Here is a 12,761-nt window from a genome sequence, read left to right on the forward strand (position 1 = left end):
ATCAATTCGAACCGACAATTTTGTCGTTTAACACTGCGCGATGACAATCGCAATCTTGTAGGATACTATTGTTAGTGGGCGGCTACAGCCCCCTCCCCGCGTAAGCAACAATGCAGGCTTGGAGCTTCAGAGAAACCTCACTAGTATCTATTTTTTATGATTCGATCAGTAGCAGACCATGTACACAGAAGAATACTAGGAACATTTCCAGAGCCCTGATGGATCATTAGCATCTACTAGACAAGACTATATACAATCCAGCAAAGGCATTGACATCAAGCGCTGTTGGATCAAACGAGCCATATGACTGCGGCCTTGTTCGCAATCTTTTGCATACTGCGCCATGGTCTCCACTCCTTATGGACATGCCCAATGATGGATCTCCAGGTTTAATGCGTCTGAAGGATGGCTATAAGCGAGGGCCAGAGCGTCTCTGTGCTGGCCTCCACAGCTCCGTGGCTTGGACGAGGGCTGGTCATGCCGTATAGTAGGTAGTAGTAATAAGGTATGCATTACCTGGCCAGCTCGATGACCGGGGGGCAGCTGGTACCGGGAATGGTAGCTAGTGCTCGATGGTACCTAGTCTTCCCAATCGCATAAGCAAATCATTGATTATGAGAGACTCAGTGAAAGAGACACTCCACCATGAGACATTGTCGGATGCACTTGATACTACAGGGTATACGGACTGTATAGATTGAGACAATAATACAGTCAGTTAATTTCTACTTTGCTTGGAATTTAGACATAACCTAAGACCCTTCCATGTAGCGTGCAACCAGTCGCAAAGCTACTCGAGGACCTCCAGTGGCATGCATTGCCATAAGAATCAACGGAATACAGTTTCCAGCGTAGGCATTTATTCATCTCAAATCAAACTCTGGAATAAACTCCAGCATATGCACCCATCATCTCACGCAGCAATTAAAATCTCCGGTATTGGCTACAAAGCCTCAGCTCTTCGGTCGCACTATCGGGACTCAAATCAGCTCAAGACGTGATGTGATATACGTTCAATAGCACGAATTGATGCCTGAGAATGCTCCATTGATCTTATTCAATCAAGCTCCACGAATACCCCAGCCTCATAGAGTCCTCCATACCATGAAGACTAAGAGGCAATTACCCGCTTACTCTAGGACTGCCACTTTACTGCAACCTACTTATACAACTAAGTCATCAACTCGATCCCCGACAACAACCATCATCTTGTAAGAGTTAGAATTAATCAAATTGTAGAGTTGTGTACGTCCCTTCTAGATGATATATAAACTTTGTAAAGCTAGACAAAGCGACCCAAAGGATTAAGGTACCCACCGCACGCCAACGTTTAGGGTTGTGGAAGGCCCCGTCCATCATTTTACGTAATAGACGTACATCGTCGGCCACGACTTTCCAATTTTAGTGCTAAACAATAATTTATCGTAGGCCCTTTTCATTCAAGCTGGAGTGTTTAGAATACCAAGCACATGCTGAATGGAGGTGTTACAAATAACAAAATTGATGATGTTGATACCATAATTTGCAAAGCTAATGAACTTCGGAAAATAAACACTTGAAAGAAAGAACGTTAGCTCTGTGCCCCACAGCGACGCTACACTCAGCTTGTGTCCGCGTTAATTCAGGGAGGAAGACCCCTATGGAGTATATGGGCCTTAGCGGTTGAAAAAGTCCTCCCAGAAACCAGGTTAACTCACAAGCTTGGCTACGAGCCATACCCGCAAGGCCGGCCCGGAGAAATGTACCCTAAACAGAAAGCCAAGCGAATTAGCAAGACGGAATATTGAAAGGTTACTAAGGAAAGTTTTGGTGTTTCAGATGCACTAAAAAGAATTAATTTTCATTGTTCCAATGTTGGACAGAAACCGACTTTCTGTTGCTGCTGCCAAGTGCCAACGGTGCCATGGGAGGTTCTGATTTGGCGGATCGGTTCGGCCCGTCGGACTATCCAGGGTCTTTTAGCAGCAACTTGAAGTAACTAGCTTCTGCTAGTCTTCAATATGTATTATTTATGCACATGAACCTTGCGTATGTATGCATATTTGTTGAATAATGTTATGGTTTATGTAGCTCCAATCCTCCTTACGGTAATTGGCAGGCCAGATACCATTCTTTCCCGGACACAAGATCCCCTTCGGGTCAAGCGTGTTCTTCAACTTCTCGTTCAACTTCATCTGCGCATTCTCATTGAAGTTGTAAGTCTCAGCAATCTGGTCCATCAACGCGAGATGAGTGCGGTATTCACCCCACCCCCGATCCGCCGCCTCGGCGATCAGGACCTGAATAAGCTCATGGGCTCGACGGCTTGCATCGGGATCTTTCCGATCAAACAGGATGCAGACGATGTGGTGCATCTCACGGGCCCCGATGATGAACACCCCAATAAAGTCGAATCCGTATTCCTCGCTTAAGCGGCGGGTGAGGCCGTACTGTGCTTTGGCATCGGGGCCAGTTACTTTGGCGATCGGAGAGAAGAACAGATGTCCGCCGTTGGGGAGCCAGGATAGCAACCCAAGCTCGGTTGTGGATGGGATACCTTGCATTGTATTGCTTCGAGTTTGTAGAACGATGTCGTTGGGACGATCTTCGGGGAAATAGAACTTGGCGCCGGGGATCTTGCTGAAGGATGCTTTGATGATGGACCAGAGAGCGTCACGAATGATGGGTGGGCCGTACATCGCTCCGTAGAGATTCCAGCGACCGATACTGAGCTTTTTAGCGACCTCATCTAACTGGTGGTCAGTTAGGGGCATGTCAGAATTGGTGTATTCGGTGCGGTGGCCCTGAGATAATGTGAGAAACCGATAAATGACATTCACTAGCTCGGCGGACATACCTGGACGGCCGCGGTAACCAGGACGTTATCCAGCTTGGGTGTGTTCTGAATTACCCCGAAGATTCTCAAAGGTCGGAGTATCTCCACGATCTGATTCAAGTCATTGTCCCTGGGGAAGGTGACCATGTACGCCTGATACCCGCCAGGGTTAGGCATAAGCCAAATTCCCATCTTCACGACGATTCCGAGAGAGGACTGAGAGAATATACCAGCACTATGCGGGCCGAGGCTACAGTCAAATATCTGCCAGCTCTCATCTGGTTCCTGTTCATGTGGTGGTATGCTCTTGTCCGCTTTAGGGTTTGGCAAAGCACCCATCCCAGTGCGGAGGAGTGAGCCATCGGGCAAGACAACCTCCAGTCCGCAGTGCATCATCCTATGAATAAGCCAGTTAGCTGATCTCCTTTGGATATAGTTCCTTCTAACAGCTTACCAGTGCTCACCATATGGGGTATATCCAGTGCCTCTTTCGAGCGCGTTCCCAATAACCGAACCGCCACCGACATCAGGTACGTCCGCCCACACTTGATCCCGCAAGTTGTGCGTAACCAAATACTCATGGAGGTCAAAGTAAGACACCCCAGGCTCGAGCAAGGCATAGGCACTCTGAGGATCAACTTTCAACACTCTATTCATGTTCTTGCCCAAGTCGATACCAAGACTGCCGCGCACTCTTGGGGCAGTGCCGCCATAGCCGATATTTCTACCCTTGGAAAAAGGCCAGACTGGGATCTCAAATTCGTTAGCCAATTTTATGATGTCTTGGACATCGACAACATTCTTAGGTGCAACCACAGCCGAGGAGATAAAATGCGTCTTATCGAGGATGTGAAACATGTCATGAGCTCTGGAGGGGTCTGTGTATTCTTCCTGAGCAATGTCATCATGACTCAGGATGATTTGAACATTTGTTTCATCTACTACACTTGTCACCCGCGAAATGAAGGCCTTGAACTTTGTGAGATTGGTATTTGGCGGGAGAGCGATAGGTTCACCGGAGGCTCGCAGGGCATCGCCATGAAGGGCGTGGCAGTCGAAGTCTCCCATATTGTAGGCTATTGTACGCTACATAAGTTGATGCCATAGGGATCAAGAAGCAGTTCAACAATTTTAAATATTTTCTGTACATGGCGTACTAGTCTTACTCTCGTTCGGAAATAAGCGAATAACATTCCATACATTCAGATAGGTTGAATCTATGACTTAAGCGTGGTATGGTTTCCAGAATATCTAAAGCCAAATCAAGTTTTCTCTCTAGTCCTGACCTATCAAGACTGTCATCATAATCACTCTATGCATAGTTATTTTGTCCATACTGATAAGCCTGTATAACCTTAAATCCCGTCTGGTCCCGCGATCGCATTCAAAGGCACCACTCTACCTCACGTACTAACCCCAGGGCTGAGAGTTCCATTAGGCATAGTAGACGAAGCTCCGTTGTCAATTCAAGGGCTGCCTACTGGGCCACTCGATGGTCATTCTTGTAAAATTGGACAATGAAGCGAAGTAGAGTACGCAGTAGTGACTGAAGGAAAATGCTGCGATGCATGAGCAGCGAACAAAGATCACCATGGATCTGCAGTAGCAGCCTTCGTATTCTATGTACACTATCCAGTACTTGGATCCACTTGGTGATCTGCCCTTTAGTTTCCTCCCGCCGAATTCCCCCTAAATCCCCCCCGCCGGACATTTTAAACATCATTAATTAGGTCTAGTAGCATGTCAATCGATCCTTCCTTTCTCCACTATGGCCGTTAGTTGGACATATACAACTTTCCGCATGCAACGTTCTCTCTACATTTGTCATGGTAGAGAGTCTGATCCTGTAATCGCAAGGCCTCTGGAGCCCAGGCAAGGACATTCCTTCGAGAAGGTTAGTGTCATGATGTCCATAGACAATACTATCGAAGATCGAAACTAGCTATTGAATAAGAGGTTCTTATGATCTTCAACAGCACTAATGTTTGGTTAAGTATATTCGCTTCAGTGTCATTCATAATCGCATACATTTCCACTGAATCGATATGTAGCCCTATTCCATACTCTTTGGTTTATATCATGGTTCCAGGGAAGATAGCAATAGGAGAATATAGATTAATATCACTGTTTATAGGCATTCCACAGTTACTACTCTCGCGACAATTTCACCAGCATCAGAGGTGTCAATCTTGCATCAAGGGAATGGCCGTAGCTCGTGAATATCAAATCATGGCAAGTGTTGAATTGTGAACTAGTGAAGAACTAGCTTGTCTTCTAGGAATTCGTCATTCCTTCGCTATTTAAACCTCTATATCTGGGCTGGGTTTGCCTAGAGATCAAGGCCCCCCTATATACCATCATAACTTCTATCTATCTATCTATCGCCCGGATGAGATATATAGTTAGTTCCGAAACCAAGCAGGGTGCCATAACACTCTATCGCCGTGATCTCTATCCTCCACGCGCATTCTCACCCGGTCAGAGCCCTATGTAAATGAATACGGACATTGGAAACAGTTTTACTCGAGCCATATGCTTCCTATACATCAATATTAGACAGTTTCATATAATTACCCTCACTTTGGGCTTTGCAATTTTTAAGAAAGCTCTGGCATCACGAAGACAGATGTATCTGCCTTCTTCAGGGCCAGGGGACCCCTTCCCCCTCCTCACGAAAATGTGATTCGAATATCGAATTTCAGAATCCAACACCCTGGACTCCATTTGCGCTCTCAACGAGGCTTTCTACTTCCGAGAGACATACTCAGGATACGCCTTAGACGAGGCTCTCGACAATGTATCCCGCTTTCGATACCCAGATTAGATATAGGAGTACCTGGCATGTTGACCAGGTATTCCAACACCATAGAATTTACATTCATAGTTCAAGCTGGATTTGGGTATGGTTCTGGAGTCCAGCTGAGATACATTGCTCGACATTGACCCACCGGAACCTTCTCGTGGGAGAAACCAGAACTTTAATAGAAAAGAATTGCTAACCCCAGTTCCGGTCAGAATGAATGAATCCACAAGGATCCTCGCAAACCAACCAGGTTAATAACGAGGGCCAGAACATCAAAACGATCAGGACCTGGGGGAGCATCAGGCGTCCGCACTCGTGAGAGCCGAGACGAATTGGTTCCTTTCCGCAACTCCGATATTCAACCGTGTGTTTGACTGCGGTTACCTGGTGATACCGCATCACAACCTAGACTACGAGCGTGGGGGAGCAATACAAATAATCGAAATTATGATCAGACATTTCGCTACTCTATCGTCCTCCCACAAAGTCAAATGGTTGGACCATATACCGTCCATGATTTCAAGTGTTAATAACTCGCCTAACGCATCTACTCAGCAAAACACCCCACAGACTGCTTTTCGATGTCGATATCAGGCAGCCTTGGAACCTGCTCCGCCGCCTCGTGAATAAGCAAGACTTAAGCATTAGGCTTGATGCCGAGGAAGCGATGAAGTATGCCACGGTCCAAATGAAACGTGTCTATGATCGCCACCACCAACCCATCGAATTCAATGTCGACGACCAATAGAGAGCCTTTGATGACTTGATGGAAAAAGTTGCCTCTTACCTTAAAATCGATTCGCTGAAATACCTAACCTAAATAGAATCTCCGGCAGGACACCTCCAGAACTTATTGCTGTTTCCCATGCTATACTCAGGGTATAGTAAAGCCAGTCCCATTTCAGAGTCCATGAAAATGAACGGTATACCGAACTGATTAAACCGCCTTCACCAAGGTATACAAAGCTTTCTGAGGACTAATCTCACTTATTAAATAATCCCCCTCATAGCTCATACGCCTGTAAGGTACCACAAGTTAAGGATAGGCAGCATAGCAGCCCTAATGGTCTTGTGATTGGGCTTGGTTCTGCAACCCCTGAAGAGCCTCTCCTATGCAAAGTACCTTCTTGAGCTCCATGCTTGGCAGGTTCTTTGGATTTTCTAGACAACAACCTATACATACTGCATATCCTGCTGCCAATCTAAAAGCCTGGGCTTCATGAACTAGAGCAACATCAATGTGGTCAGTTCTTCGAAATAACTTGCACAATATCAGTATATATTCCTATCTTACTGCGGGCAGTATTTGCATTTACGGTTCTTCAGCTTCATTTCCTCTGTCAAGATGTCCCCGGATATGACCTCCCAACCTACCAAGATGAACGACACAGTCAACAGAACCAACCACCCCCGCCTCTCTGGCGCCCAGTATGGGCTATACGAATTCAGAGGACCAAGCAAGCGGCCCAGCGATTCCCTTCGCCCGAGATCTCACCAACGCCCCGTGGTAGCAGGGCAATTAGGCAATTATCGTCTATGGAAGCAAGGAGCATAAATAGCTAGGTACTTAAAGAGGAAGTTTTAGTAAAGAAATGGAAGCAACTCTCCTTCTGGAGAATCCCATCTTTTTGCTTGGAATAGTTATTGCATCGGAGGCGAATGCAATACCCGCTGAGGGCTTCTCGCGCCAGTTTCACTACCTGCGTATCACATGGAATCGCCTTCTTGATGACATGAATCGGTTAAGCTCGTCCTAGACACCTCCAAAGCAGTGAGCGGCAGTGGATCAACACCGGGATGACCCCAGGGGTTGTGACGAAGTCTTTGACGCCACCAGCAAAAGCCTTTAGCAACGTCCGACATCTTTGAGTTAGAAACGGCGAGAAAGTTATTGTATTCAAGACTCTGAAGTGTGGTCGGATGCAATGGCTAGAAATGGAGAGCCTCAAAGGAAAAGAGTAGTTTCATTTTGTCTGTTCCTGGGAAGTATTCTTCAACGCTACATCTTTTACTTCTTACCAAGCGCATTATTCCCGGCTGCGCCAACTGGACTGCTTCTAAGGGGAGAGCAACCACTGGGTCTGGATGGGGTTTGTAAGAGTTTGAATGCTAAGTGGCATTCCTTTGCTGCTCTATCACAATGCTTCAACGGAGCAGACCCTCTATAAGCTTTTTTTTCGGTATCATCGTAAGACCGCTCTGGTCACTCAATCCGAGAAGTCATGGTGTTAAGAGTAACATAGATGGAATTCCTTGTTAGAAACCAAAAGAGTTTCCTTCCATACAGAGACTATCAAGTAATTCAGAAAACAGAAATACGAGAGACAAAAGCTTTCTCTCAAGAAAGTATCTCTTATGGGGATTGAAAACCTCTTCAATAGACAAAGGTTATTCATCCACAGCAAAACAAATGATATTGTTCATATTAAAATCTAATTCTTTGACTCTCCAGTATCTCCTTTTAACTCCTCGGTATCAGCTAATAACAATTTCAAAACACTACTCGACCACTGGTCTCCGACGGGTTAGGAAGGCTACCTGCGGAGGATCGAATCTCTCAGGAATGTACTGCCCCCTGTCGATCTCCTGTGGATATAGATTGAATCTAATCTATTCGGCATTATTTGGGTACAGTACTATTAGATTTGGTAGCTTCATCTGTCTAGAGAAAATGGTTTGCTTTGGCGAAGTATAACTGACTGACAAGAAAAAAGTCATATTGATCCCCATCTCATATACTCGTCGGGTCAACCCTGCACTACCCAACACATAGACAGCCCATGATCATAGCGCACTCTTTCAATCATGTGAGGTTCCTTCTTTCAACCTTCATATAAATTAGAAATCCAATGATTAGATACTCCTTCAGAACTTTATTTCAACCCCCCGTAGTTAGAGGTACAAAAGGATTTGTCTAACAGCCCCGATTAGTTGAAGCTAGATGATGAAATAATCCTCAAAATGGAGTATTATACAGGTTAATCCTAAACATTTACTCATGTCATAGCGTCGCTTCTCATGGACCACGCAGCCAATCCCTCAAGGATTTCGGGTCCCATCAAAGGCGTGGCTCTCGGGAACGAATATGACAAAACACTTCCTGTGGGAGTATGAACTGTCGGGTATTGTCATGCGGTTCTATCTCGACCGAGACGCTCTGAGCAGTATTATTCCTAGTTTAAGAGCACAAGGCCCGAAGTGAGATCAGGCCGCCCTGGTCGACACAAGGCTTACGACTCGGAAGTTCTAGAAGCATCGTACAGCTCGTTCTACCGCTCGAGGAACTGAAGGTGCCGGATATACCATGAGAAAATATGGGGTTTAATCTAGTCAACACAGACCCTTCAGTGTCAACAATGGCAATTTAATCAAGACATTTCACAGAAAATACATTCTCCATGGGCTTATTCCCTGTGGATCCTTGGGGAGATGTACCACAAATAAAAAAGCATCAGGTAATACTACCTCTACAACACGCGCAATGCTTATAAGACTATCCCAGGGTACGTGAGATAACTTTAGATTCCTCCACGGGTAAATTGGGCATCATCCTCTGGGGCAACATCATGCATCCAACGACTTCGGAAAACATTAGCTAAGAGAAAGCTGGTGGAGGCTGTGCGCCATACAAATCATACTAAGCTCTCTAAGCTCCCCCTTCTGCAGACCATCTCCGTTCTCAGTACGACCGGGTACTCCGGCCAGCAAAGACCGATAGTTGCATGGTGGGGAAGGAGGGATAGCATCGGTGATTTGCTGAGCAATGGGCTCGGACTCCGGCTCTGCCCCGAATCCTGGGCACCGTTTGGACTCGGATGAATGTGGAGTCACTGGAGTGACCCCGTTCGACTGGACTGCCAAGTCTTTTAGTAGAGGCCATTCGGATGACACGCTTGGGCACTCGCTGAGGTTTGAACAGCCTCGTTCGATGGTGTACAGTCAGAATTAAAAATAAACCCAGCATGGCCCCCACGACGTCCTTCATGTCGATCACATTTTCCAGCTTGAGGATGGTGGATTTGAGATGGTGTATTGATATGCCTACTGAAGAAACAACAAGGCTTCATGATGGGGATGCCGGACAAGCCGTGTCTTAGTATGCACAAGCCATCACGTTAGGGCTAACTAAATGCGATCTAGTTACGACCCATCCATATTGACTAAATCGATTCCGATAGCAACGTTACACTTATATTATTTACCCTAATTTGTCAAGGGATCTGCAGGCACTGAACCCTGGAACATGGACAGCACTGCGCTTCAGGCTACAATTCGATTCTTTGTATTCCATGCCGGCAATCGAATCACGAATAGGCTTTTTGGCCCCAGACTGTGCATCTTGTTGACTGGGCTCCAGAGTCAATCACATCCTCTTTGGGAAAATCCGATATCACAGCCTCGTGCATGCTTGAGGCTCAGAGGCGGTCAAGTCAACCATCTCAACTCTCGCTCAACAGGCCATCTTCCACTACTGATGCCCCACTGGGAAGGAGCACCGTATGACTGGTCGATTCTGTAGACCGAAGACGATAATTCGTCCTATAATAAACTCTCAGACTCCGTGGGCCCGATGTCAATATAAGCCTCTCGCCGATCGCGGTTCAGGCAAATTTCACTCCGTGCAGGGTAGTATCAGTTAGCCTGGCATGACAATGGGCACTAGTGATATTCTCCGCGCTGAATGAAGAGCTAACAGGGCACAGAAGACATGGGCCCAGCTGCAGCCGATAAGCTATAAGTAAGGCAGTTCGCCCTCGGTGAGATCTTGTAAATTAAAGACCCAAAGGCATCGTAGCGAGTCGTCTCCGGGGTTCTGGATCCATAATGGTGTCCCTCACACATACATTTTCGAAGGCCCTCCTCACACTGCTGGTGGGCCAGTCTGCTGCCTTAAGCTTTCTCCCCGGCATCAAGGCCAACACTCTGCAACTCGCCTCAGAACTTGGTATCGATGGCCACACTGCCAGGTTCAATCCTGAAAAGGTCGCAGAGACCGCTCTTTCTCGCGGCTCAGGCGCAGAGGTCCCCGCCCGGCGGATATCGGTATGTCTTTCACCAGTGAAGCTTTCTCGTATACAAGGTGGACGCTAACTCGGTGGTCAGATTCCAATTGACCACGAGGATTCATCGGTGGGCACCTATCAGAACCGCTACTGGGTCTCAACGGACTTCTACAAGCCTGGTGGCCCCGTCTTTGTCCTCGATGCCGGTGAAGGCAATGCCTACTCCGTAGCGCAGTCGTATCTCGGCGGATCGGACAACTTCTTCGCGCGGTACCTGAAGGAGTTCAATGGACTTGGTCTTGTGTGGGAGCATCGGTGAGACCCTCACCCCAGTCATCATTCCACTGACTGATCGCTAACGTCCGATTGAAAGTTACTACGGGGACTCCCTACCCTTCCCCATCAACACTAGCACCCCCAATGAGCATTTCCAGTACCTCACCTACAGCCAGGCACTAGCCGACCTTCCCTACTTCGCTGAGAAGTTCACTCTCAACGGGACAGACTTGAGCCCCAAGTCCACTCCCTGGATCATGCTCGGCGGCTCCTACCCGGGCATGCGCGCGGCGTTCACCCGCAACGAGTACCCAGACACCATCTTCGCCTCGTTCGCCATGTCCGCCCCCGTCGAAGCCCGCGTCAACATGACCATCTACTTCGAGCAGGTCTACCGCGGCCTGGTCGCCAACGGACTCGGCGGCTGCGCCAAGGACCTCAAGGCCATCAACGACTACATCGACAGCCAGCTCGACAAGAAGGGCCAAGCCGCCGACGCCATCAAGACTCTCTTCCTCGGCAAGGAAGGCATCCACAACTCCAACGGCGACTTCACCGCCGCGCTCGGAAGCATCTACAACCTCTTCCAGAGCTACGGCGTCGAAGGCGGCAAAGAAGGTCTCTCCCAGCTCTGCAGCTACCTCGACAACTCCGCCAGCCCCGGCGGCATCGCCCCCAAGATCGGCCCCCAGGCCCTGACCAAGAAGTTCGCCGCCTGGCCGCCGCTGCTCTCCCTCATCAACCAGTGGGGCAGCTCCGTCGGCGACGGCAACTGCAACTGCAAGGGCCAGGACAACTCCACCGCGACCACCTGCGAGCTGGGCGGCCAGTTCTCCGACCCGGACACCATCAGCTGGACCTGGCAGTACTGCACCGAATGGGGCTACCTGCAGGCCGACAACGAGGGCCCGCACTCCCTGCTGTCCAAGTACCAGTCACTAGAATACCAGCAGTCGCTCTGCTACCGCCAGTTCCCCGGCGCGCAGAAGAGCGGCCTGCTCCCCGAGCACCCGGAGGCGAACGAGACCAACGCCGAGACAGGCGGGTGGACCATCCGGCCCTCCAACGTCTTCTGGAGCGCGGGCGAGTTCGATCCCTGGCGCACGTTGACGCCCCTGTCCAACGAGACGTTTGCGCCCAAGGGCGTGCAGATCTCCACCAACATCCCCAAGTGCGGTGTCGAGACCCCCGAGAATGTGCTCTTCGGCTATGTCATCCCTGGCGCCGAGCATTGCTTCGACTACCGCTTGAGTTACAAGCCGGCTGATAAGTCGCGCCAGTTGTTCAGCCTTGCGTTGAAGAAGTGGCTCCCGTGCTGGCGCGCCGAACATGCGAAGGGAATCCAGCGGAAGTGGATGTAAATCGGACCTATGAAGACATTTTTTCCTTCTTCCTTTGTTATTATAATTTCCTGGTATATAATGTGTGATGGTTACCTCAGTATAGGATCGACCCAATGAATAGAGATATTGAACATAAACCACTACTAGTACTCATGTCAGTTGAACAATAAAGTAGTCCGTCCACACTAGAGATGATAACCCAACCGGAATGAATACCCACTCAAACTCCATCCCAACACCATAAACAACCGCCAAAGAAAGGTCAAGATCATTCAAACACGATAACAAGTCTTGGCACTATCTGCGACAGAGCATACTAGTACAATAAATCCAACAAGAAACCAACCCTCACCACCTCTTCTCAATATATATAAAACCAACAACAATCCCAACTACAATTCCCCTCTCACCCCCACCACCAAAACAGCCATACAACACACACACACCCCTCACCAGAATCAAAATCAACAAAATAAAATTAAAAAAAGAAAAAAAAAAAATGACCACCAAATCCTCCATCC

General features: G+C 48.1%; 2 protein-coding genes across 2 annotated transcripts; one reads left to right on the top strand and one right to left on the bottom strand.

The window, feature by feature from the left end:
• Window positions 1-1,840: 1,840 nt before the first annotated feature.
• ANOM_009626 (uncharacterized protein) lies at window positions 1,841-3,883 on the bottom strand (the record flags this gene model as incomplete). Its single annotated transcript, XM_015554882.1, has 4 exons — window positions 1,841-1,944; window positions 2,087-2,783; window positions 2,837-3,212; window positions 3,270-3,883. The coding sequence occupies 4 exons, from the start codon at window positions 3,881-3,883 to the stop codon at window positions 1,841-1,843; spliced, it is 1,791 nt and encodes a 596-aa protein (XP_015403257.1).
• A 6,559-nt stretch (window positions 3,884-10,442) lies between these two features.
• Window positions 10,443-12,258, top strand: ANOM_009627 (serine peptidase, family S28; the record flags this gene model as incomplete). Its single annotated transcript, XM_015554883.1, has 3 exons — window positions 10,443-10,661; window positions 10,722-10,936; window positions 10,995-12,258. The coding sequence occupies 3 exons, from the start codon at window positions 10,443-10,445 to the stop codon at window positions 12,256-12,258; spliced, it is 1,698 nt and encodes a 565-aa protein (XP_015403258.1).
• Window positions 12,259-12,761: the final 503 nt, after the last annotated feature.

This window comes from Aspergillus nomiae (genome assembly GCF_001204775.2).
Source record: "Aspergillus nomiae NRRL 13137 chromosome Unknown contig00355, whole genome shotgun sequence".
NCBI classification, from domain to species: domain Eukaryota; kingdom Fungi; phylum Ascomycota; class Eurotiomycetes; order Eurotiales; family Aspergillaceae; genus Aspergillus; species Aspergillus nomiae.